A 26,858-nucleotide genomic window follows, 5' to 3' on the forward strand; every position below is an offset into this window, starting at 1 on the left:
TTTTTATTTCTCTGTGTAACCACTTGTTGAACCATTGGTTAAATCATGAAAAAAAAATTTATTAGACACAAAAAATGTTTTCATTTTTCTAATGATAATAATCAACAGGAAAAAAAACGATATTGCCATATATCGATTCTGGCAATATATAAAATTAACAGGCAAATTGATCCTTGTGCCAAATGAGGATATTTTTTTTTTGTTTCTTCACAAGGATTAATCAGTTAAAAATAAATTTATTTATATAAATAAATATAAAAAGATTAATTTTTAAAAATTTATGATAAGTTGGGATCAAATGGCGAAAAAAAAACAATGTAGAAACAATGTCAATGTTGATAAGTTGTAAACATGATGATGATGATGATTTGTGTGATATTAATCTCGTGTGACAATATACTTGTTTATATGTGTTCGTTTTCGTTTAATCCATTTTTTTTATTCATTTTTAAATATATGATCAGAATAAATTGAATTAAAACAATTTTTGAATTGCTTTGATGAATGACAATCAACGATTATGTTGTAATTCGTGAAACAATTTCACACGTCATCAATGATGAAATCCGGTGCAATAATAATAATAATTTTATAATTAAAAAAAAAATAATAACAAGATTAACGAATAGATTAAACGATTTGATGATGATGATTGAAAGATGGTTGTAAATAATTTTGATCATCTTGTTGTTGTCGACGTAAGAAAAATAAAAGTTTCACAATGGCAGCTGGTGTTACACCAGGAATTCTGGTTGCTGCACCAATTGTTGTTGGCCGATATTCGGAAAGAATTTCTTGAACTTCAGCCGATAGATTAAGACTATCATTATAATAATCAATATTTTCAGCTATTCGTGTTGATTCTTCACGCCGTACGGTATCCATTAGACTTTTCTGTTCGATAATATCACGACAATAAAATGCTTCGGATGTTAATCTTTGCACGAGAATTGGATCAGAATTAATTTGAAATAATTCATTCGGGAATATTGAATAGAATTTTTTGAAATTACATAAATTAAAAATTGATAACATTTCCAGACCATCTTTGACTTTTGTACTGGTTGTCTGGTTATTATTTAGATTCAGAATATTCGCCCATTTAATCATTGAATATCGATGTGATTGTAGAAATTGTTTTGCATTCTCTAATATATCACGAGTTTGAATGAATTTTTCGTATCGTTGTTTGGAAACACATCCAACGTGATGGCCACGTTCCGTCAAACGAATATCGGCATTATCTGGCCTTAGATATAGACGAAATTCAGCACGACTAGTAAACATTCGATATGGTTCATTGGTGCCTAAAGATGTTAAATCATCGATTAATACACCGATATATGCTTCCGTACGATTGACAACAAATTCTGTAGGCAAATTTTGATTATTTGTTCGACGAGCTTTAAGTGCAGCATTTATACCGGCTATAATGCCTTGTGATGCAGCCTCTTCATAACCAGTAGTTCCATTAATTTGTCCGGCAAGAAAAAGATTATCCACTTTTTTCGTTTCTAATGATGGCCGTATTTGTCTTGGATCAACATAATCATATTCAACACCATATCCTGGTTTAAGCATTGTAGCGTTTTGTAGACCTTCAATCGAATGAATCAAATTTCGTTGTACATCTTCGGGTAGTGTACAGGAAATTCCATTTGGATAGATAACATTAGTATCCAATCCTTCAGGCTCAAGCCATATTTGATGTGAACGATTAGTGAATTTCAAAACTTTCGATTCAATGGAAGGACAATAACGAGGCCCACGAACTTCTTCACGAACATGTCGGCTTAAATGGATATTTTTCATTACAATATCGGCTACTTTATCGTTAGTGAACGTAAGCCATGTACAGTATTGATCTTCAGGTCTGATCCATACGGATGAATTTAGAAATGAAAATGGTAATGGAGGATTATCACCAAATGTTTTTTCTAATCCGTTGAAATCAATCGTATCTCGATCGATTCTAGGTGGCGTGCCTGTTTTGAGTCTGCCCATTCGGAAATCCAATATGATTTTCGAATGTCTGGGCAAGACCAATGGCCGGTTTATCACCTAATCTTCCAGCTGGATAATGTTCGAGCCCGATATTGATTTCTCCACGTAAAAACGTACCGGTACAAATGACGACCGAATAACTAGTTAATTGTTTTCCATCATTAGTGACGATGCCTTTGCAAATGAATTTTTCATCATTTGATTTCTCGAGCAAAAGATCTTCGATCGAAGCACAATGAACGGTCAGATTAGGTGTCTGTCGAATTTCTTTTTGCATATGATGTTTGAAAAGTTTACGATCAATCTGAGCACGATATCCCCATACGGCCGGACCTTTACTGCGATTTAAAACTTTGTATTGAATGCCAGATTTATCACAGATTCGAGCACAAAGGCCATCAAGAGCATCTATTTCACGAATTAATTGTCCTTTGCCAATACCACCGAAAGCTGGATTACAGCTCATCTCACCGATTGTTTCGAATTTATGCGTTACCAATAAAGTCTTACATTTCATTCGAGATGCAGCTGCTGCAGCTTCAACACCAGCATGACCACCACCAACAACAATCACATCGTAATCGGGTTTAATTTTACCACTTAAATCATGACATTTACGAAACACGAAACAATTTGTAAACGAATTGATTCGTTTTTTATATTGAAAAGCTGCATTTTTCCAAAAATATCTTGTGATGAACATTTTCCATGCACTAGAATGATTTTATTCATAAAATTTAAACTTCATCATCATCGGCCACAATTTATGGAAAAATTCAGAAAAATGTGGAATATGAAAATCAAATGGACAAATTTCTACAACAAATGAACGACACTATCGATAATTGATTCGATATTTTCCAACTTGCATCAACAACAAACATACTAAACACATTCAAGGTAGCAATATATTTTCTATTGATGTGGGTGGTTTTATTTTTGTGAATTAACTATAACTATACGTGTTTTAAAATCACAAAAATATAAGCAAAAAACAACAGCCTTGAATTAGACAAAAAAAACACTTATTAATTGAAAGAAAATAGAATTCGTCAATCAAAATTGTTGCTCCATCATCATCATCATCATCATCATTCCCATAATCGAAATGAATTAAATTGAGCATTTATAAACACATCTGTAAATGGAAACAAATCCTGTCAAGAAATTTTGTTGTTGTTTTTATGATTCACCTTTACAACAAACAACAACAACAACAATAGAAAATCAATTCAGTTTTTTCTATTCGGAAATTTTCGTTACTTTATAGTAGATTTCTTGTGTTTTGATCCAAATATACACACACCATTCATATTTTTAAAAAAAACATGGAAAAAATTTTATAGCCACGCATACACCGGAAACATTAATTTCATTGTTTTGATTTTCACTTTTTCCCCATATACTTGTTGATTTAATTAAATTCATTGTTATTGTTATTATTTGGTTCCTAAATGTTATTTCAACTTAGGTAAGTGTGACTTTTTATTGTTGTTGTTGTTGTTGAATTGAATAATGTTTATTCGAAATTTTTCATCATTTTTAAATAGATTTTATGAATTTTATAAACGACAAAATTATCGCCACATACGATTATTGTTGATGATAATTGTTTTGTTATTTATTTTTTATTTCATTAAAAATGTCCATCATTCATCATTGTCATCGTCAACGTCATCATCATCATCACTATTATCTGATCAATCATCATTATCATCATCATTATGGTTATCATCTATAAATCATTTTGATGATAATCTTGATTCAATGAAAAATAAATTACAATATGCTGTGATGATTGATGCTGGTTCAAGTGGTAGCCGTGTTTATATTTATGTATGGCCACCACATTCTGGTGATATGAGACAATTGCTCAAAATTCGTATGTTACGTGATCAATTAGGACATGATGTTTATCATTCAATAACACCTGGATTATCTTCATGTGCCTTGAATACATCATCAGCATCATTTTATATAACACCATTGTTGGAATTTGCTGCCGAACATATTCCAAAGGAAAAACATAAAGAAACACCACTTTATATATTGGCTACGGCTGGAATGCGTTTATTGGATACAAAAACACAAAATTCAATTCTGGATAATCTACGTCAAGAAATACCGAAAAAATTTTCATTTTTATTCACAGAAAATAGTGTGGCCGTTATCACCGGTAAAGAAGAAGGTCTTTATTCTTGGATTGCATTAAACTACATGATTGGTCGTTTTGATCATACAATTGAAAAAGGTCCATCGATTACAATCGAGAATGATGATAAACAATGGAAACGTATGAATACTGTCAGTATGATTGAAATGGGTGGTGCAAGCATTCAGATTGCATTCGAAATAACAACCAATTCACAATATAATCAATTGAAATCACGTTTTTCAAAGGAAAAATTTGCCAGTAAAATATTTGAAGTAAATCTTGGCTGCCATGAACATGATATTAATCATCAATATCGATTATTTGTTACAACATTTTTAACATTAGGTGCAAATGCTGCACGTAAAAATTATGTCGATTATCTAATTAACGAACAATCAACAAATCTACAATACCATAATAGTAGTTTGACAACCAGAGAAACGATACTATTTGATCCATGTTTATCGATCGATAGTTCTGAAACGATCAATACTACAAATCCTAGTCATACATCAACATTATCATCTACACAATATTTATATCATCTTAAAGGTAGTGGAGAATTTGAACGTTGTGTGGAAAAACTTCGTCATATGATCAATATCGATGGTATTCATTGGTGTCTAGATAATAATACATGTCCATTTGAAGAATTGAAAAATATTACTGTACCATTCATTGGAACGGATTTTTATGGACTTTCAGAATTCTGGTATTCAATGAACGACATATTTCATATGGGTGGCCCGTATAATCCAGATAGTTTTGCTAAATCATCTGGAAAATATTGTTCAACCAGTTGGTTAGTAACACAAGATCGTTATAAACGAAAACTTTATCCAAATGCTGATTTTAAACGTTTATTATATCAATGTTTTAAATCATCATGGATTTATTCAATATTACATAATGGATTTCGTATGCCAACGAATTATCAACAATTTCGTTCAGTATCAATGATCAATGATGAACCAGTACAATGGACATTAGGTGCATTAATATTTCGTACAAGATTTTTTCCATTACGTACATTAGATCAACAGCATGGTGTTATGAGTGAACATGTTGTTAATCCACATGAATCAACCAATCTTTATATTCAATATTTATTATTCACATTATGTATGTTGGCCGTTATATTCTGCATTTGTATCTATCTTCATCGTTTACAATCAATGTTGAATGTCGGTGGTGGTAGTAGTAATCATAATAATAATAATAATTATAATCAAATGGGAAAAAATTTCTATCCATCCAATGAAGAATTAATACAGGAAACATATCCATTATATCAAGATGATGATCATAATGATTTTCATGGTGGTAATAATAATAACAATGATAAATCATATCGTAAACAGCAACAACAGCATCAACAACAACTTCAACAACAACAACAACAGGTGTTTATTGATTTTGGATAAATCAATAAATGAACAAAAACAACAAAAACAATAATGAATTGAATTTTTTTTTTAATAATTTAAATTTGAAAAAAAATATTTATATATAAAGTATGTGTATGTGACTAATATATAGGAATAACAAATTCTTTTTCTTAAAATTTTTTTTTTTGTTATTTTTATTTCTGCATTTTTCCCATTTCAACATATAAATAATGTGTGTGTTTGCATGTTTGTATACTCCAATCAGGTATTCATGTTGTGTTTTACTAGTCGATTTGGTCATTATCACCATCCCCCTCCCAAAAAAAAAAAAAAAACAAAAACAAAAACAAAATGAATTATTAAAAAAAATTTTTAATAATCAATAAACTCGGATGCCCTAAAGATTATTATTGTTGTTTTCTGTTGCTTTTCTTTTCGATCAAAATGAAGATTTTTCATTGCTTTTCATCTGTTGCGATTGCTGTTGTTGTTGTGGTGGTGGTGGTACCGTTGATGATTCAATGTTTGTATCATTTTTCAATTGTTTCTTTTTCTTTTCTTCAATGTTTAATTGTTCCTCTTGGATCAATAGTTTAATAATCTCTTTGATCTGCTTTGGTGTTAATTGTACATTTTCTCGTCCGATTAATTCAATGACCTGGTTTTTTTTCATTTGGATGAAATAAATAAATTAAGAGTTGGTCATTAAATGTTAATGTTTTTTTTACAAACCTTAAAGACGTGTTCCAATTCGATTAGACCATCATGATTGATATCCAAATTATCCAATACTTCAAGTATTCGTTTGGATTTTGTATCATCCGATACATCGGTAAATGGCCGTATCGTTTGTAATAATTCATTAATGCTTACAACATCCTTTTTCACCTGATCAATATCTTTTCCTTCTTTTTCCAATTGATTGATTGCTGTTTCCAATTTTTTCTTCTTTGACTCTAGGCTATCGAAAACTTTATCCATTTTACCCACCATTTTATCCATTCGTTTTCGTAAACGTCTTGCTGCTTTACTTTCTTTCAAACGTATTATATCGCCAGTTTGTTGAGCAATATCTTTGAATTCAATTAAATCTTCTTTATAATCATCTAATTCTTCTTTGATTTCATCAAGTTCTTCTTTTTCCAACATTAAAACTTTTTTCTCTTTTGCCAAATTTTCCAATGCCGTTTCAATTGATTCTATGTCTTCTTTTGATAGTACCGGTTCCACTTTTGGTGGTTCACCACTACTACCACCACTGACTGTTTCGAAAATTTTATCAATAACTTGTTCTTTGATCATTTCTTTTTCAATAGCAGGTTCAACTTGTTTCTTTAGTCTTTCTTCTTCATTTTCACGTTTGATTGCTTCCTCTTCCTGTTTCAATAATTCAATCTTGGTACGATTATCGATTTTACCTTCAGTTTCACCAATTTTATATCGTGTTTCGGTTCCAACACCTTCAGGTAATGCCTGTATGGTAGCTTTCAATTGATCGGTGGCTGGTATATTTTCCGGTAAATATAACACACGAGATAGTAATAGTAATGAATTGGGAATTTTTTCATTCAAACTCAATTCCAACCACTGACTTAGCTGAAATCGAAGTCTATCTTCAGAAATACCAAGTGCACGCATACCACGTGAACGGCATGCCTGTTGTAATTCCGAAACAGTCAGACTTTCGATTCCTTCACGAGCGATCATTTGATCATCAGCTTTAAGGCTTCGTAAACGCATTCGAAGTTGAAATAAAAGAAAATTACTGGTACCAATTGGTTGTAATTCTAATAAACGACATAAGGCTACTAGCTGAGGCCTGGATAATGAATCCAATGTAATTTCATCTTCGAATAGTTTGGAAAATCTTAATATATCATCATTTGATGCTTGTTCACCGGATTTTCTAATCTGACCACGGGATAAAAGAAAAAATTGTAGATAATTTTTCAATAATTTTTCATTACTTACATTATCAAAAAATTGCTTAAATTCTTTCGCTCGATTCGAATGTGATTCACCACGTGCTTGAAGTGTCATCTCGTCCAATGTTGTCTGTAGAAATTTTGCCATGTCTAATTTAAGTTTAAGTTCTTGTTTGACTTTTACTTCCTATATATCAATAATGATCAAAAAAAAGTCAATTTTTCAAAGAATAATAACAACAACAACAAAAAAAACATACTCGTGATGAAGCCGTTTGAAATGTTGATGGAAGCATATTTGGAAAAAATTTCAGGAAAACAGGTAATAAAAGTTCCATGAATGGTATGATTATAAATACGGAAAACGGTGCTAAACGAAACACATCGGATGATGTACGTACTAATTGTCGATATTCACGTCGTGATAGACTATTACCATTCAATATTTTCCATATCAATCTTGAAGCGATACCAATATCGATAATTAATAGACGAAATCCATGATAATAATGAACAATTTCATCCCATATTCTTTTGCCTAGACTTCGTTTTGGTTCAATTTGAACAGCTTTTTGTGGTTCTTTTACTTTTGATTCTCGTAATGCTTTAACCGTTTGTTCCACTTTTGATGAATCTTTTAGGTCATATAATGGACGATTTATATGTAAATGGCGATTGATTATCATTAGATGATTCAATTGAATTTTCAAACGTTTTTCTCTTCTTCTATTATCATCATCATTATCATATGGTACAAATGCCGAATGATGTGGATTTAGGAATTGATTACGATAAAATCTATAAGTAGTATGATTATAGATAAATATCTGATTTGAATTTGGATGAAATATCATCCGTGATGATCGTTGTATTAATGGATTCATTGATATAAATCTAGGTAATCCATATAGATTATGCATAAGCATTTTATTGAAATGGTCAATTTGTTTCGTTGTTGTTGTTGTGATAATGAATGAATGAATGAAAAAATAAAAATTCGATTCGCAATGAAAAGAAACAAAAAAAAAACTATTGAATAAATCTCGAGCTCATTTTATATGAATACAAACGATAACAAACAAATAACGATAACAACAATGACATTGGTCTGGTCACGATGTACACGTGATGATTTATGGATGCGAATAAAAAAAATGATGCAATCAAAAATGATTATTTTTTTGCCGGTTTTTTATTTCGAATAAATGATTGATGAACAAAGTATGTCCGGTATATTTGTATGTGTGTGTGTGTGATGTATCCAACAGCCACATAAAAAAAAAGAGAAGAAATTATTTGTCCGTGATCGAGGTGAATGACGACAATAAAGGTTGTATTATCATTGTGTTATGCAACACTCGATTATTATATTCATCCGAAAAACTTGGCAGCTGATTTTCAAGATTTATTGATATCATCATCATCATCATCATCGTCATCCATAGACAACGTGTGTTTGGCCGTGAAAAAACAAACAGCTGATCGTCACGTCATCAAAAAAAAAATTTCTGGTCGAATCGCGTTTTGCAATTTTATGACAGCGATAATGTATAACCTAAATTCGTTATGATCATAATTGATCTATAGGTAGAAAACAATGACAACTATCGTACAGAATGTATGTAAATTATCGCAAAACATTTTCTCATCATTTCTTCGAAAAAATGGCCAAAAATCAACGGCCGTATTGGATGAAACGAATGTCGTGACATTGAAAAAATTATTTTCACAAATTACATTGAATGATATTCACTATGATCTCGATGAATTATTTTTGCCATCATCGAACCTTATGAACAATGAATTACAAACAACACTACCATCATCATCATCGGCACCGATTACCTATACATCGATATTTCAGAATCAATTTTTTTCATTAACAATTTTTGGTTTTCGTAAACAAACATCACTAATACCATTACATGATCATCCTGGTATGCATGGTTTCATTAAATGTGTTTATGGCAGTATTTCGATTAAAAGCTATACTATTCTTGATAATCTATGTGCTCCAAATGAAATTCTGAACAAAGTATCCGAATTAGATCATCATTGTTTGGGTAAGTATTAGATTAATTGAATTTTTTTTTCAATAATAATAAACTTATTGTCGCTGTTTTGTTTTTTTTCTCTAGTTCCAGTCATCTATGTTGGTGAAGATATAATTACCAGTGATGATTATAATGTTGGAACATTAACACCATTTGATAGTAATATACACGAAATTCGACCAATAACAAATTCGGCAATAATGGCCGATATTATATCACCACCATATACGGAATATACTCATAGCTATTTCTATTTATTTGTCGATACAGTTTTCGATGATCGATTGAATAAAAATGTTACATGGCTATTACGAACATTGGATAGTCGAGATTATTACTGTGATACGTTAATCTATCGTGGTCCAAACATTCAACTGGTCTAATCAAATTGTTTTGTTTTGTTGTTTTTGTTTTTTTTTTTTTTTTTTTTTTTTTGAAAAATTTGAACAAATAAAATAGTGAACAACAAAAAAAATTTTTTTTTATCTGAATTATTTTATTGACACACATAATTTAAAATACTAGATTAGAATTTGAATTTGTTTTTTTTTCTCTTCAAGAATAATCCTGATCATCATCACTTTCAAACAGTACAATATTCGTACATGCCAATGATTGTTGATCGAAATTATTTTTATTAATCTGTATCGATTTACCAATTATACTGTTTGGTCCACATAACGGTAAATGAATGTCGATGAAATAATATTTTTTCAGATTAACATCACCATTTTCATTGATTTTATATGGTACAATTTCAATTGTTGACAATTTTTTCGACATATCACCAATAATACAGGCAATCAAATTTTTTCCATTACAATCACGACGATAAATGGTGTCCATTGTTTTATTATATGGATTAAATATTTCATCCGTTTTACTACAATCCGATGTACTCCAACTATTATCGGTGAATATTGGACTGCGATGTATATTCCATTCATGATTATGTGTAATTGTATCATTATCATTGGAACGTGAAATTTCAAAATAAATAGATGTATCTTCATTACAACGATTTTTTGGCTGTTTAAAAATAATCTGTCCTTGTATCGGTTTATCGAATGTAGCAAATGAAACGGTCATATCAACATCGACTAATTCTAGATTAGCACATGCAACTGTTGTTCCATTTGGTGCATAGAATACTAATGCTCGGCCCACTACACTTTCTGGTCCAAATAATGGTAGATTAAAATCAACTGTACTGATTTTTTCATCCGATTTCTGTAATAATGTACCATATTTTCCACTTAAATCTCCAATAGCATATTGATCACTTGTACCTAATCCTTCGATCGGTACAGAAAATGGACTAATATTTGTTGGATTATAGATAATATTATTGATATTTGGACAGGTTTTATGTGCTTCAGCTGCACGTGAAATTGATGGCAATTCATCAATACCATAACTATAGCCATATTTATTGGTTTTCAATTCAATATCCACTAATGTTGGATCGATTGGACTTTCTTGGCTAAACATTACCTGTCCAATTAGATAATCAGGTTCATTAAATTTTGCAACTGTTTTCCGTGGATATAATTGATGTATAGGTGCACAGGCAATGTTTTGATCATTATTACGTAGTATTATATATAGATTTGTTGATGATGATGATGATGATGATGATGATGTTAAATTCGGTACATTCAATAGATTTATATAGCTACGGCTATTTAATGTGGATGATTCACTTGAAACACTAATCTGATTTGTTTCCATCTATTATTATCAGTGGAAGAGCGAAAAAAAAATTGAATAAATTAAATTCAAAATCATAATAATAACACTTACACTTTGAAGTAATGGCTGTAAATTATCCATACTTGAATTACAACTTTGTATTTCATTTTTATAATAAGAATCAAAATTTTTTTCATCATTTTTCATTGTTGTTTTCAATGTTGATCGATGATTATCGATCATTGATACAATATTCCAATCATATAATGATGTTTTAATCAATGGTGATAAATGATGTAAACTTGATACAATACTGAATAGATTACCACTTTGTAGAAAATAAACAATACCATGAATATTTGTACGAAAATATGCAATAAATGTTGATTTATTTTCAAATGGAAGTATTATTGCACATGACATACGGCCACTATCATTACCTTTTAATACTAATGTTTTACCAAGAAATGAATGTTCACCGGTAACAAAATTCAAATGTACATTGAATATATTCTGTCTGATTGGTTCTATTGAACCCATCAATAATGTTAGATCAAAACTTAAATAGATATTATTACGAACATTACAATCATTATTATCGATCATATAGCCAGCATTATATACTTTCCAGCTATAAGTTTCATTATTTGATCCATTATCGAAAATTTTCGTCGATATTGATGTTGATGTACCATTTTCTGTGAACAATACATAACCACGTATACCGTTGGATTGAAAACGTGCAATTAAACTATTTATAAATGTTGTCGGCGTTGTTGTTGATTGATCATTATTAGTTGCAATGGCCAAATCGATTTGATTTGTTGTAATAATGATGATGATGATAAGAAATAATAATACAAATTCAATGGTAGAATTTCGGCCATGGAGGCAACGATGATCATCCATATTTAGTGGATGAAAACAAAACAAAACAAGACAAAAAAAATGTTTGTCCTTATTCAATGGTGACGACGACAACAACTACAACGATCGGACAAAAAAAGTTTTTTTTTATTTGAACAAAATTATTGTTATCCATCACATTGTGTTGTCATTATTATTATTTTTTTTTTTTTTTGGATTTTGGAGAATCCAAAATCGTGATGATGGTCGTTGTCAAACAAGGACGGTGCATGTGAAATGTGAACCCAGAAAAAAAGAACAACAAAACACAACAATCTATGTATGGATTTAGTATCCATATACACAGGCATCATGTCCTAATTTCCATTCCTGTCAAAAAAAAAAACGATATCATAACAATCTTTTTCTCACTTTCTTTTCGTTAGAAAAAAAAGGATTTTTTTTTTTGAATCTCATTTTTTTTCTACAAAAAAAAAGCATAAATGGATACAGTTGTTGTTGTTGTTGTTGTTGTCGTTGAAAACTTTGATGCTAATTTTTTTCCTATTTTCATCAAAATCGACTAAAAATAGCCAACAGCGTTAGAGAAAGAGAGAGAAAAGAAAAAAAAACGCGAAAAAGAAGTGATGATTATGATGATGATGATGTTTATTGTCACCGGACATCAAAAGAAAAAAAAAACTAGTTTCCCAGTAAATTTCATCATTAAGAAATGGATAAACATCTGGATGGATAAAATCTCACTACTTATCTTTTTAGTTAGCTGCATGATGGGAAAAGAAACAAGTTTTTTTTTCTCATAAACAATTGAAATATATATAAATGGAACAAACCGTTGATACACTCTTTTTTTTGTCATCAATGTAAAAATTTCATTTTTTTTTATTGAATTCTATCGAATCTGATATTATAAGATCTGATCTATTGATTTTTGTTGTTGTTGTTGTTTCATTTGATGAATAATATTAATCTGGCTGGCTATACAAAAGCATTCGATTTTATGATGTGAGAAAAAAAAATCGAAATTCGTCATTTTCAATTGAGAATAAACACACACACACAAACACATTGGATGAATATTCAGGATGTATGATTTGTATGTATGATACATGATTATGGAATGAAATGAAATGAAATTTTGTCTTTGTCTTTGTTTTTTTGGTTACACCACATCAATTGCCATTTTTTTTTCGTTTTTGGTTACTGTGATTATTGTGATAATAATAAATAAAAATTATTTTACAAGTTTACACAAAATGAATTCTGTATTGACGATTTTGTTGTATATGTATGGAAGCGCTCCATGAATAGAAAAATATTTTCGATCCTATTTTTCGTTGTTTTCATCATTTTCATTATTTATTGCACGAGAATGTAATTAGCGTTCGATTATTATTCAACTGGCAGCAAAAAAACTTTGTCGTTTACCATTAGATGTTGATGTTGTTTTGAGCATTTTATTTGTTTCAATTATTTCTTCATCATCATCGGATGAATAATCATCATCATTATCATCATCATCTTCTGTTGGTGATGATAATGCTGTACGGCCATTTGCAGCCATATTAGCTGCATTTTTTTTCTTTGCTGTTGCTAATTCGGCCGCATGTCTAATATGAATGGAAATAAAGATAAAAAACTCAATGTCAAAAAAAAAAAATTCATACCTTTTTCGCCATTTTGTTCTACGGTTTTGGAACCAAACCTAAAAAATTTTTTAAAAAAAGTGGATTCGAAAATTAGAAAATTTTTTTTTACTCATAAGCAGTCGCCATCTAACGGGTAATCAAATTAACTATGAATGGAATGATAAAAAAAATCTATGAAGAATGAAAATATGGTTTTGATCTATTGCCTGCCTGCCTGCCTGCTGTGCAATGTGTCACTTACTTTAACCTGACTTTCGGACATTCCTAATGCATAGGCTAATTTTGCTCGTTCCGGACCGGCCAGATATTTAGTTTGTTCAAATGTTTTTTCCAATACATAAATTTGATGGCCGGAAAATGTTGGACGTGTATGTTTCTTTTTACCATCTTTATCCGTACAGGATTGAGATACTGTTAAATTGTAAAGCAAAAAAAATTGATTAAATTTGAAATTTAAAAAAACAATTAATAAATTCAAATATACCTGCATTAGCAAAACGTTCACGCCATAAATTTGAATTCTGTACCATAGCAGTTGGCCAATAAATATGACGACCAGATAATGGATCATTTAATGGATTGATTTTATTACCACCGCTATTGACACCACCATTGCCAAAACCATTTGCAGCAACGGCTGCGGCAGCAGCAGCTGCAGCCGCTGCATTAAAACAAACATTATTAGCGGACAATGGAAATTTCTGTAATGAACTCGACACTGATAGTGCATTATTAAATGTTGTCGATGATGTTGATATTGTTCCAGGTGAATTATTAGCTGTATTTGATATTGCTGTTGTTGTCGCCGTATTATTCATCGTCGTCAATGATGATGATGAATTATTGGCAATTAAATTAGCTGGCCTATTGAGAATATCATTAATAAAATGTGATGTTCCTGATGATGATGATGAAGATGATGAGGATGATGATGACGTTGTCGTAGTTGTTATTGTTGCTGTCACCGATGTTGTCGTTGAATTAATCATTGATTGACCATCAGATGATGATGGTGATTGATTTGTTGACAATTTATTATTATTATTATTGGAATGATGATTTAAAATAGCTGAATGATTATGATGAATATTTGAATTTAGATGATGTTGTTGTGGATGATAAATACTACTACTACCAACACCATTATTATTATTATTATTATTACTACAATTATCATCAATCGATAATGATGAATTCAATGTAGCCATTGTTGATTGTTGATTTGTTAATGTTAATTTAGATAAATCAGACATTGCCGCTGATGATGATGATGATAATGACGGGGGCGTTGTCTGTGTAAGAAAATTATTCAATGAATGATGTGTATGATAATGTGAATTTGGAATCGTAATTTGTTGTGAATGTTTACCATTAACAGCGGCTACAGCCGCTACGGCAACATCATGTAAATTAGTTAAATGTTTCATTGAAAATAATGGATCAAATCGACCATTGGCATTTGTTGCTGTTGTTATTGTTGTTGTTGTTGGATATGATTGACTATTGATATTTGGACTAGAAGAATTTGATGATGACGATGACAATGAACGTAATGATGAATGTGGTGATAATGATAACGATGAAGATGATGACGACGAAGAAGACGAAGAAGATGGTGATGATGATGAAGATTGATGCAATTCAAGCATCTTAAATCAATGACAATAATTTGACCAAAAAAAGAATAATAATTTAATTAAATTCAACACACAGACCTACTCGATGCACAAACAGACAATAATTTTGAATGTAAAATCAATTGAGTGCAAAAAAAATTGAATCTATAAATGGGATACACACACCAGAACACATTCATAGAATAATATGAAAGAATTGAAAATTTCATTCAAAATTCAAATCGAAATAATTCATTTGGTCAACAACAAACGAAAAATAAAAATGTTCATTTTGTTTCACTTGAACACACACACACACACACACGATAAAATGATTTTGATGATGATGATGATGATGATGTTATGATATGAATCATACAAGAATGATATTCATCGTCATCATCAATAACATCTTAATGATGATGATGATGATGATCATCATCATCATCATCGTTGGTCGTCGTCGTCGTCGTCGTAGTAGTAGTAACAGTAATAGCAGTAGTATTAATATCTGTCGATATAATCAAAGATGTTGTATATATTCGAAAACATATTCATTCAATCAGTTAAAATTCTTGTAGTGGTGCTGGTGATAGTGGTGGTGATGGTGATGGTGGAAAACAAGAAGCAAATATTTTTAAGATAAAACAAATTTAAGGACATTTTCAATTTTATCATCATTACACACACAATACACACACACAGAATAAAACAGTAAGGTTATTATTTTATCAAACAAAACAAAAAAAAGGAAAATAAGAATGAAAATAATGATGATGATGATGATGACGATGATGAAGCGTTTATATTATCAATTGAATCAACGTGGATAATGATGTGAATGTGTGTGTGTGTTTTTTTTATTGTTGTTGTTGTTCTGGGTACCTCCTTTTTTTTGTTCATTTTTTTCTCAAACATTTTTCTAGTTAACGCCTTTTTCTTGCAGCCAATTTAATATTCTATGTGTGTGTTTTCATACATTTCAAAGCAATATTCTCATCATCATAATCATCAAATAAAAAAAAGGTTCAGCCTACCGGAGGTTATTTTTATACTTTTATTTTTGTAAATAAAACTCCGCCTTCTCATCACTATGATGTGTGTGTGTGTGTGTAATATAAATGTTTATAAAAAAAAATATTTCTACACACAAAAACACAAACATGCAGCAATGATATACAGATGATGCGTGATTCATTTCGATCATGACAATCAATATAAACTAAATGCAATGTTTTTTTGCTTGTTTGTTACAACCAAATAATGTTTCTCTCTTTTCTTTTCTGTTTTTTTTCTTTCTTTCTGGTAAATAATAATAAAAATGAATGAATTTTTTTTTTGTTTGGAAACTTTTTTTTCCTACTTGAATTGGCGTAGGGGTTGAATGAGAGAGAGAGAAAGAGAGACAAAAACTCAAATCTCAAGTGAATGATCACACTGATCATCAGTGATGATGATGATGATGATAATCATCAGTGATGATGAACCATTTTGGAAAGAGATGAATGAGAGAGAGATAGAGGAAAAAAACCATTCCAACAAATTGATTCGTTACGATTTTTTTTGTTGTTGTTGTTGTTGTCGATGCTTTATTTATCACAATTCCAATTCAATTCCAAAAACTATTAGAAGTTCGATATCATTGCTAAATGTATATCATCGTCGTCATATATATATAACGAATCGATTTTTATCATCATCATTTGACGACAAATTGGCCTTTTATATATATAATATATTTCCGTCATAACACACTTGCTTGAACAAATTAAACCAGAAGCAAACGGAAAAAAAGCCACTCGACTTTCGATATGTTCACTCACTCGCTCTCTCTCTCTCCCTTTCTATATGGGGTTTTTTTTTAATCAACGAGAAAACAACCCGAACAATGAAATGTTGTATATATTGTCCGGGTGCTGTTGTTGTTGTTGTTGTTTTCTGGTAAGGAAATAAAGATTCAAAATTGAATTGGTGGATAGAAAATAAAAAGCGTGAAACAATTTTTTTTTTCCTGTTCATTCATTCATGATATTGTCAATTCATTCGAATGTGTGTGTGTGTGTGTGTATTCGTGTTCATTTTTGGTTCGTTGAGTTGATCATTGATTATGATGATGATGATGATTATTGTTACCATTTAGTGAGTGTGTAAAATGAATGAATGAAAAAAAAATTACATTCTATGGCCATTTAAGCAGCTAACAAAAAAAAACCTAATCTGTAGTAGCAGTAGCAATCAATGTATTGTATCAATAAATGAACACAGATCTTTCATAGAGAGAAAAAAAGAGCTATAATAAAGGATATATATATGTTCTCAATTTCAAATTTCAGAATTTCATGATATTCAATCGATAAATTGATGAACAAACAAGATATTCTATTATTATTGAAATGAAAATTCATATATATATATTTAGTACACAAGACCAATTGCACAAAACGGAAAAAAAATTTTCTTTTCAAGTTTTTTTTTTATTGGTTGAAAACACACAATAATGATAACATGGCAATTCTCGTTTCCTTTATAATCATCATCATCATCAAATATATAAACCGCTTATAAATGTCAAGCTATTTGGACATTATTATTATCAACGATTAATGTTGAAAATTTATGAAGAGGAAAAAAAATTTTTTTTTTCAATAAATTTCAAATGATCTGAATGAATGATTGAATGAATGAACGATATTTTTGCTTCAAAAGATGACCGGTCTTTTCACATTTTTGAATAAGTTTTTTTGGTTGCTGTTGTTGTTGTTGTTGTCGTTTCGATGGTAATAGCCGTGTCCTTTTGTCATTTTGAAATAACAATAACAGCAACAACAACAACAGCAACAACAGCGAAAAATGTCAAATGACATGGCCATATCATTTTAAATGAATGAAATTGAATAAAACCGTATTAGAAAAATAAATGTCAAAAGTCAAAATATCCGAAATTGCATGAATATGAGAGAGAAATAGAAAAAACCGTTTAAATTTCACCCAAATAAAATAATAATAATGAGAAACCCTCCATACAAAAATAATTCAATCGTGTGTGTGTGTGTGATCGATTTGTGAATAACAATCATCAAGCAGCGAAAAAAAAAAATAATAATACGATGACAGTGTTTCATTGTGTATGCATGTGTTAATTGTATCAAATAAACACAAAAATGAAAGAAAATCATTTGCTTGTTGTGTGTATAATAAAATGGTGGTGTCATAAATATGATTTCAATACACTTACCATTCATTTATTCATTCATTTATACACAAACACACACAAAAAAAAACACATTATGTTGAATTTGATGACGGATAATTGACAACTATTTTGAATGAATGAAATGAAATGAATAAATACCGGTAATAATGATGACGATTAGAATGAATACTCACACGGGTCAAACGATTGTTGTCATATATATCAACACGGGGATTTTAAAATTTTAAATTTCATTCAATGTCTTTTCATGTTGCTGTTGTTGTTGTTTTTTTGATTTGAATACAAAACGAACAAACAATAATCAAATCAATTTCAAATAAATCTAAATGTCGTTTCGTTTTCAAAATTTTTTCTCATTTTTGTCAGGTAATTATTATTATTATATATATGTTGGAATAAAAGTTACGTAATCGAAACATATACTACTACTACTACTACCACTACGTTAATCAATGGAATCGAATTTTATTTTATTTCTTTTGATGGGGGGTGTTAAAGCGCCACAAATGTAAACAATAAAATCAATAATAATAAACCACATCAAGATGATGATGATGATGAACAAGAAAATGTAGAAAAAAAAACATTATTTATGGCTTTTATACATACCTTTATTATTACATACATGTGTAGGTTAATATTTATTGATTGATTAATCAATCGATCGATTGATAATATACCAAATATATCGTTGTTTGGGTCATAAAACCAAGTTGTTTGTTGTTGCTGTTGTTGTTGTTGGCAGGTAGGTAGGTATGCAGATAGATAGATGATATTAATATGACCTTAGTTTTTTTTTGTTGACCTTTTATCGACAAATTTCACTTGATTGAAAACAACACAAGAAAATGATCATGATGGTGATGTAATTTTTGTTGTAACTTTTCTCTTATTTTTGAAACACTGTTTGTTTTTTTCATTTCATTGTTTCATAATGATGATGATCATCATCATAATCAGGTGCCTTAACAAGGCCTCGCGCTGCCTTCCCCCTTTCCGCTGTATTGGCATCAGCTCCAACTTTTCACCCTATTTTTGCACAAGGCCTCGCGATCATTATCATTAACAAAAATTTTTTTTTTTGAAACAAATGTTATTCTGCTGAATCAACTTGTTTTCAAAGAAAAAAAAATTCTATTTTCAATGATGATGATGATGATGGAATAAAAATGGATTCTTTGATGGAGTAAAAAAAAAACAATTTTTCGGTACACACACACAAAAAAAACGCGGGTAGGGTCGTTTGGTAATTTTATTTTGAAAAAAAATATATAAATTCGACCAATCATTTTGCCATATAACACATGCACACGCACATATGAAAAAAAATTCGAATACTCAAATGCATCGCGCCTATATACACATTAAACGGCTGACCCAAATGAATCTTCCATTAAGAATTGCCGCCTTTTTTTAAGTGAATTCTCGTTAATGGTTCCATCATCATCGTCATCATCATCATTATCATCATCCATGATTCTCAAAGAATATGATGACGGTGACGATGATGATGACGATGATGATGATGATGATGATGTCTGAAAGGAGTTTATTTTTCATCCAAACATACATTTTCATTATCTAAAAAAAAACTCAGAAATAGAAGCTTTTTCAGTGAAAAAATCTAAAATATTTAAATGTCCTTTTTGTCTTTTATATCTAAAAAAAAAATCAATTAAAAATAGAAAACAAAAAGTCAAAAGATTAATTGAATTTTAATTCGATACTGCTGCTGTCGTTCTGAAAACTCTAAACCGGATGTGTAGGTGGGTGTGGGTGTGTTTGAAACATATTGATTTCCATTAAGTAATGTGTGTATATTATATCACGTAAAATGTATATATTACGATTAAGTTTAAATGGCATTTAATTATCCACACATTGAACGCTAGAGAAAAATGAGTGCTAGTTGAGCAGCAAGATTGACACAATACAAAATACATGAGTTTTTTTGGAAATAGTGAAAAGGAAACAACACAAGGACCTTATGGTTGTTGTCATTATTATTAAAATAATAATGACAAACGATCCAGAATTATGATGATGATGATGATTTTTTTTGTTCAAGTTTTTTTGTTCCATTCTCTCTCACTCATTCTGTGTGTGTGTGTGTGTATATATTGAACATATTTATTCAAATTTATTCATTTTTTTTCTTTTTCTGTCTTTCCCTTCTTTTTTTTTTATTTCTCCTTATTGGCGACTATATCCACACACACATACACATAGACATCTGATATATATCACCATTATTATTATAAGTAAAGTGAAAAGATGGAAAAAAAACCTTGCGCCTGAGCTGTTGTTGTTATTTGGTTGGTTGGTTAGTTAGTTGATTCGATGTTCCAGGATCACTTATTTCTCATATATTCTAAATGAAATGAACAACAAAACAGAACGGCGAATAATAGGGAAAACAAAAATATGAACATCATTTACGCTCAATATAACATCATATATATATATATATGAACAAGGTTTTTTTTGTTGTCGATGGATGAAAATGTTACGAGAAAATTGAATTGAAATTCAATTTAATTCAATTCAATTCTGAATGAATGAATGAATGAATCTGGAAAACAAGACAAGTTTGACACATAGACTCAGTGTGTGTGTATGTGAGTGCAATAAAATTCGCTCCAATCGTTTTATCGTCGTCATTATTATATCGTCGTTGTTTTCACTTTTCACTTTCTCTCTCTCTCTCTCTCTCTCTTTGCTTTTAAGCTTTTTTTCCGATCACAATGTTTGTTAACTTTTACGGTTAAATTAGCTATTGAATCATGACATAATACATGATGATGATGATGATGATGATGGAACAACCACTATTGCCGCTATTTCAAATGATGCCGTTTTTTCGTTCCAAATAAAAACAAATATATATACCCGATAAATATTGAGAAAATGACAACGAAAAAAAAAATTGTAACCATCCACTGTGTGTGTGTATGTTTGATCAATCGAAAAAGAAAGAAAAAATGAACCGATAAATGTAAATAAACTCTACGGTTAAATATTGGATCACATGGATCATCATAATCAATGATGATCTATATATATATACTGTATATATAAACCCAAAAATGAAACAAAAAAAATTTTTTGTTTCATTTCAGCGTTATTAATATCATCGTCATCATTATTTAGATATCGGAGCAGAATTTACCAGTCTATATATACCATGCCATAATTCTGGATACATTTCGTGTAATAACGTGCCTGAAACAAAATGTTTCGGATATTGTTTTTTATTTCATCAGAATATGAAAGTTGAATTTGAAAATAGAAATAAAATTTACATTCAAAATTTTACGTTATATAATCATCATCATCATCATCATTCAGATATATGATGATGAAATGTATGCAATTCAAATGTGTGCAATAATGAAATCATACAATAACAACAACAACAACAACATATGCATATATGGGAAAAAAAATTCTCTGCCACTGAAAAAAAACTGATGTAACAGCTCGTTTGGAACAAAAAAAAAAAAAAAATAGAATGAAACCAGATTTTTCAATTTCGTTTTATATTTGAATGAAATTCATGCCAGCAGCAGCAGCAGCGGCGGCGGCAGCATAGAATTTGAGAATCTAGAAAATTTAATTGAATAAAGAGAAAAAAAACCCGTAACCATTATGACGTCTATAGCAACATATCGGAATATAGATTTTGGAATATAAAAAATAAAAAAATCCGGATGGATTATGGTGATGAGATCCATATGGTTCATTTGGTTGTATATTGGGTTTTTTTTTGTTTTCTATTTAGATTTGAGAATTTAAATTTTAAATCAATCGATTGATTTAATATAGATTAAACATTATCAAATAATAATGTTAATTATGATGATGATGATGATGATATGATGTGAAATCGATAACAATAATCGATTGATCGGTGCCAAAAAATCAAAATCAATCAATTTGAAATGAAACATTTACGCACTCACACACACACACAGTGAGCATTTATAAATGATAAAATAATTTCATCAGCAGCAGCAATGGCAAACAATCAAAAAAAAAATCCATTCAATCACAGTCAATGGCGCCAAACACGCTGTACACACACACATGCTATATATCCTGGATCTTATATCTTATATACCCTATATATGATGGCAGTTATTTTATTACTTATTAATATTTTATCATTGATCATTGATCACTGATCATTGATCATTGATCATTGATCATTGATCATCATCATCATCATCATAATGAATGATAATCTTAATATTCGAATTATTATTTGATTTTCTTGTTGCCTATATATTTAAGTGTGTGTGTGTGTGTGTGTGTGTGTATGCTGGTTACAATGTCTATCGATCATTATATTAAACATATTTAATATACAGCTAAAGCTAACCAAATTCTCATCATCATCATCATCATCAATTGGTAGTCATTGGATACAATCTGTTACAAAAGAAAAAAAATCGATTGAAAATGAATAATAAAAAGTAAAAAAAAAAAAGATCTCAAGACGTTTCACATTCATTCATTTAGAAATAATCAATCAAAAATAGAGTGAAGAATTACCACTCCTTTGGCACACACACACACACACACACCCATCATTGAATCCAACGACCATCATTATTATATTGAATTTAATTTCAATTTCAATTTCACTACCATGATGATCACACTATTTGAAAACAGAAACAAAAACAAAACAAAACAAAACAAAACAAAAAAAATTGCCATTGATAGCAGATGTTTAAATACATTCTTTACAACTGCTGTTGCTGGTCAAATTATATGGCCAATACTGGAAAACTTTATTCATTCAGGCCATTCACGATCTAATAATAATAACGCAAGGCACGATGTATATGAATTTGATTGCTAATAATAATAATAATAATAATAATAATAATCAATCAATCAATCATCAAAAACGAAAGGATTCAGTACATGTTTGATGTTTATTATTATATATTAAATTGAAATTATGTTCGATGGAGAAAAACTTTTTTTTTTGTTTGTTTGCCTCGACAACATCAGGCAATCTATTGATATTTTCCATCAAATTTGATTGATTCCATCGTTAATAACAATAATAATGATAATGATGATGATGATGATTCTCTATAACTAATATTTGATTGTTTTTTTTTGCGATTGAAATTCTGTAATTCTATAAAAAAAAAGAAATGCAATTTACAACAACAACGACAATGTTGAGTTTTTTTTTATATTGTACATCCAAAAAAAAAAACGAACCGATATGGAGAAAAGAATTTTCGTTTGTTTGTCTGTTTGTTTGTTTCAAAACAACATTTCGGTATCGTTGTTTTTTTTGTTTTGTTTTATTTTCATTCACATTTCGTTTCATAAAAATTGTTATTATATTCGGGTAACAGCTGGTGGTAATATTGTTATTATTATTATTAGATACCGTGAGTGTGTGTGTGGTAATCATATTCGTAGAATCATAGAATTTGTATCGAAAAAAAATATGGTTTTTCGTCGTAGCCGTTGTCGTTTATCTCTAACAATCCATATGGTTTTATCGAGCTTTTCATTGTGTATGTGTGTGTTATTCATCATTTTTATATTTTGTTGTTGTACCGTTATATTTAATTTTGATGAAAAAACAAAACAACAACATCGATACAATCGATACTCACACACACACACACACCTCTTCCACTCAATACAATGTACACCTTTGTTTGGTTTTCATTAAAATTCCTATATATATGGTTTTAATTAATTTTCCATTAAAACAAAAACAAAAATTCTCAACTACCACGCATTTGATGCATTAAAGAAAAATTTTTCAAAAATCTGATGATCATGAAGAGATTAGAGGGGAAATATTTGGTTTAAAAAAAATGAAATAAATTACACACTCAACACAGACACACCGAGATTATGGACAAAAAGATTCCAAGTGACTGAATGACTGATTTACTGTGAAAACCAATTATGCTGATGATGATGATGATGATGATGATCTTTTTATCCTATTAAATCTATCTATATCAATTTTTTGTTTCCAGATTTTTTTTGGAACCAAAAAAAGCGAGAAAAAAAAATCGATCTCAGCGACAAAAAATAACAACATCAGCAATGTAATGATTATGGATAATGATGAATTCTGGATTCGGTAATACCTTTTTTTTCAAAATTGTTCAATTGATCAATTTCTGTCATCATCATCATCATTTGATCCATATTCAAGTCAGTAAAGCCAATCAGCGAGAAGATAGTCACCGATCCAAAACACTGACACATCTGCGTCATTTTTATTTTCAATTTTTTCGTTTCGTTTCTGCTTATTTATTAGTGAGACAGACAGGGACAGTGAATGGAGATTAGTCTGATGGAAATGATGAGTTTCTACGGTTTATTTTTTTCCATTGTCATATATGATATGTCGAATTGGATGGGTTATTATTATTATTGTCAAACTTGAAAAAAAAGAGAAAAACAAAGCAAAAGCAAAAAAAACTGCTGCTGCTTTGTATTTTTAAATCTGTCTGTTTCATAATCTATGGGCACCAAAAAAAAAATTACAATATTCTTGTTTTGAATCTCTCAAAGAATCTTTTTTTTTTTGCTGATTCTGTTCTGTTCAATATTATCAATTCAATGTTTGTTTGTTTGTTTTTTTTGCTTATATGTGTTTGATATGTAAATTTAATTATCATTTTTTTTCCTGTCCCCAGCTATATTTCCGTTTATCAATTCAATTTTTCATCATCATCATCATCATCATCATCATTTCCATTTATACACATCATTCGATACAAATACAAAATAATGGAATTATTATCATCACATTAATAGCCGCTTTGAAAAACAAACTTTTTTCGTTGTTGCTAAATTAGATTAGCACACACGCAGAGAAAGAGATCTTGATGATGTGTGCATGTGAATGTGAATGATTGCACGCAGCAATATATATATATATAGAGATTTGATTTTCTCCACACAAACAAAACAAAAAAAACTTTTATTCGTTCTGTCCGGTTCGTCGTCGTCGTTTTTTTTTTTCAATTTTGTTTGTTTGATTACCATTGAATATAGTTTGATGATTGTGAATTGGGTCCGCTTTTTTCACCACCCCCATTCCCGCCGATCTCCACTTGAAATGAAAAAACATTATTCCACCATCACCATCATCACATCACACGACATGTCATTATTCATTTAAAATGATGTTAATTTCATGGATCCAAAAACAAAGCAAAAAAAAATGATACGAAAATAATTCTATACCGTTCCAGTTGAAAGATGGAGACAATTATTTTGACATCAAAATGGAATTGACTTTTTTTGTTGTTGATAATTTTGGGCATTGTGTCGCCATCAACAACAAACAAACAAACAAACAAAAAAATGATTAAATTCAAAATGAATTCATTTGTAATTGAAAAAAACGATTGAATTAAATTAAATTAACTTTCATACCAATGATATGGTCAAATTCTGGATATTTCCCACCCCCTCACCACCACCGTGTTCGAAAAAAAATTCTCTTGCCCCATTTATGATGTTGAATGTTGTTCAAATTAAATTGTTCAAGTTTATAGCATTTTTTTCTGGATATATAAATTCCCAAAATGATTTATACACACACACAGGTCTCAAATGGGAATTATTATTGAAAAGAATCTCATTTCGGTTATATCATGTTTGTTTGTCCTCTCGTTGGTCCCTCTACATCAAGTTGAATTGGTTGGCCAATTTATTTTGTCGCCACATTCATTTTTTTCTCTTCTTCTTCTTTTTTTTTGGGGATTTATTTGCAATCAATCTTCTACGCTGTTGTTGTTGTTGTTGTCGTCGTTGTTGCTGTGTTTTCGAATCGGTTTTGTTCATTTTCATTTTATTTAATGTTTTTAATGACAAAAGAAAATCTACCACCACTAACACCAGCGAATGACCATCAACAAACAAACAATATTGTACAAATCATGATAAATTGAATTCAATTTATTATCATTTTTTTTTATCATTCATTCATTCATTCATTCATTTCCAGACTAACCAAACAAACAACAACAACAACTACAAAGTCATCAAAGGTATTTATCAAGGCAGGCAGATAGAAAAAAAAACTCTCATTGATCTGGATGATGATACCAGATTAGGAAATGTTAATTTACCACCACCACCACCACCAATCATTCGAACACTTGCAAAAAAATTTTTTTTTTTTCATTTGCGGTCAATTGCTAAATAAACGGCTATAAACATACAAGAAAACATTTTAATTTAAAACACGCGACTTGTTTTAAAAATACCAATTCTTTCAATAAAAAAAA

The 26,858-nt window shown here is 29.9% G+C and overlaps 5 protein-coding genes across 5 annotated transcripts; 2 read left to right on the forward strand and 3 right to left on the reverse strand.

The window, feature by feature from the left end:
* Positions 1 to 223: 223 nt before the first annotated feature.
* Positions 224 to 2,810, reverse strand: LOC124491413 (5-taurinomethyluridine-[tRNA] synthase subunit MTO1, mitochondrial). Its single transcript, XM_047054046.2, is given in 2 exon segments — positions 224 to 2,016; positions 2,018 to 2,810. Coding segments are annotated over 2 exon segments (2,076 nt in total). The 5' UTR covers positions 2,708 to 2,810; the 3' UTR covers positions 224 to 630.
* An 81-nt stretch (positions 2,811 to 2,891) lies between these two features.
* Positions 2,892 to 5,723, forward strand: LOC124491686 (ectonucleoside triphosphate diphosphohydrolase 7). Its single transcript, XM_075733667.1, has 2 exons — positions 2,892 to 3,475; positions 3,555 to 5,723. Exons 1-2 carry the CDS (start codon positions 3,459 to 3,461, stop codon positions 5,581 to 5,583), a joined length of 2,046 nt encoding a protein of 681 aa, XP_075589782.1. The 5' UTR covers positions 2,892 to 3,458; the 3' UTR covers positions 5,584 to 5,723.
* A 251-nt stretch (positions 5,724 to 5,974) lies between these two features.
* On the reverse strand, positions 5,975 to 15,615 carry LOC124491450 (mitochondrial proton/calcium exchanger protein). Its single transcript, XM_075733637.1, has 5 exons — positions 14,495 to 15,615; positions 7,733 to 8,028; positions 7,519 to 7,659; positions 6,280 to 7,458; positions 5,975 to 6,205 (listed from the first exon to the last, which is right to left on the reverse strand). Exons 1-5 carry the CDS (start codon positions 15,381 to 15,383, stop codon positions 5,987 to 5,989), a joined length of 2,724 nt encoding a protein of 907 aa, XP_075589752.1. The 5' UTR covers positions 15,384 to 15,615; the 3' UTR covers positions 5,975 to 5,986.
* Positions 8,927 to 10,048, forward strand: LOC124491452 (2-aminoethanethiol dioxygenase). Its single transcript, XM_047054090.2, has 2 exons — positions 8,927 to 9,535; positions 9,611 to 10,048. Exons 1-2 carry the CDS (start codon positions 9,070 to 9,072, stop codon positions 9,907 to 9,909), a joined length of 765 nt encoding a protein of 254 aa, XP_046910046.2. The 5' UTR covers positions 8,927 to 9,069; the 3' UTR covers positions 9,910 to 10,048.
* On the reverse strand, positions 10,002 to 12,568 carry LOC124491451 (uncharacterized). Its single transcript, XM_047054089.2, has 2 exons — positions 11,330 to 12,568; positions 10,002 to 11,257 (listed from the first exon to the last, which is right to left on the reverse strand). Exons 1-2 carry the CDS (start codon positions 12,125 to 12,127, stop codon positions 10,082 to 10,084), a joined length of 1,974 nt encoding a protein of 657 aa, XP_046910045.2. The 5' UTR covers positions 12,128 to 12,568; the 3' UTR covers positions 10,002 to 10,081.
* Positions 15,616 to 26,858: the final 11,243 nt, after the last annotated feature.

This window comes from Dermatophagoides farinae, chromosome 1 (genome assembly GCF_024713945.1).
Source record: "Dermatophagoides farinae isolate YC_2012a chromosome 1, ASM2471394v1, whole genome shotgun sequence".
NCBI classification, from domain to species: Eukaryota; Metazoa; Arthropoda; class Arachnida; order Sarcoptiformes; family Pyroglyphidae; genus Dermatophagoides; species Dermatophagoides farinae.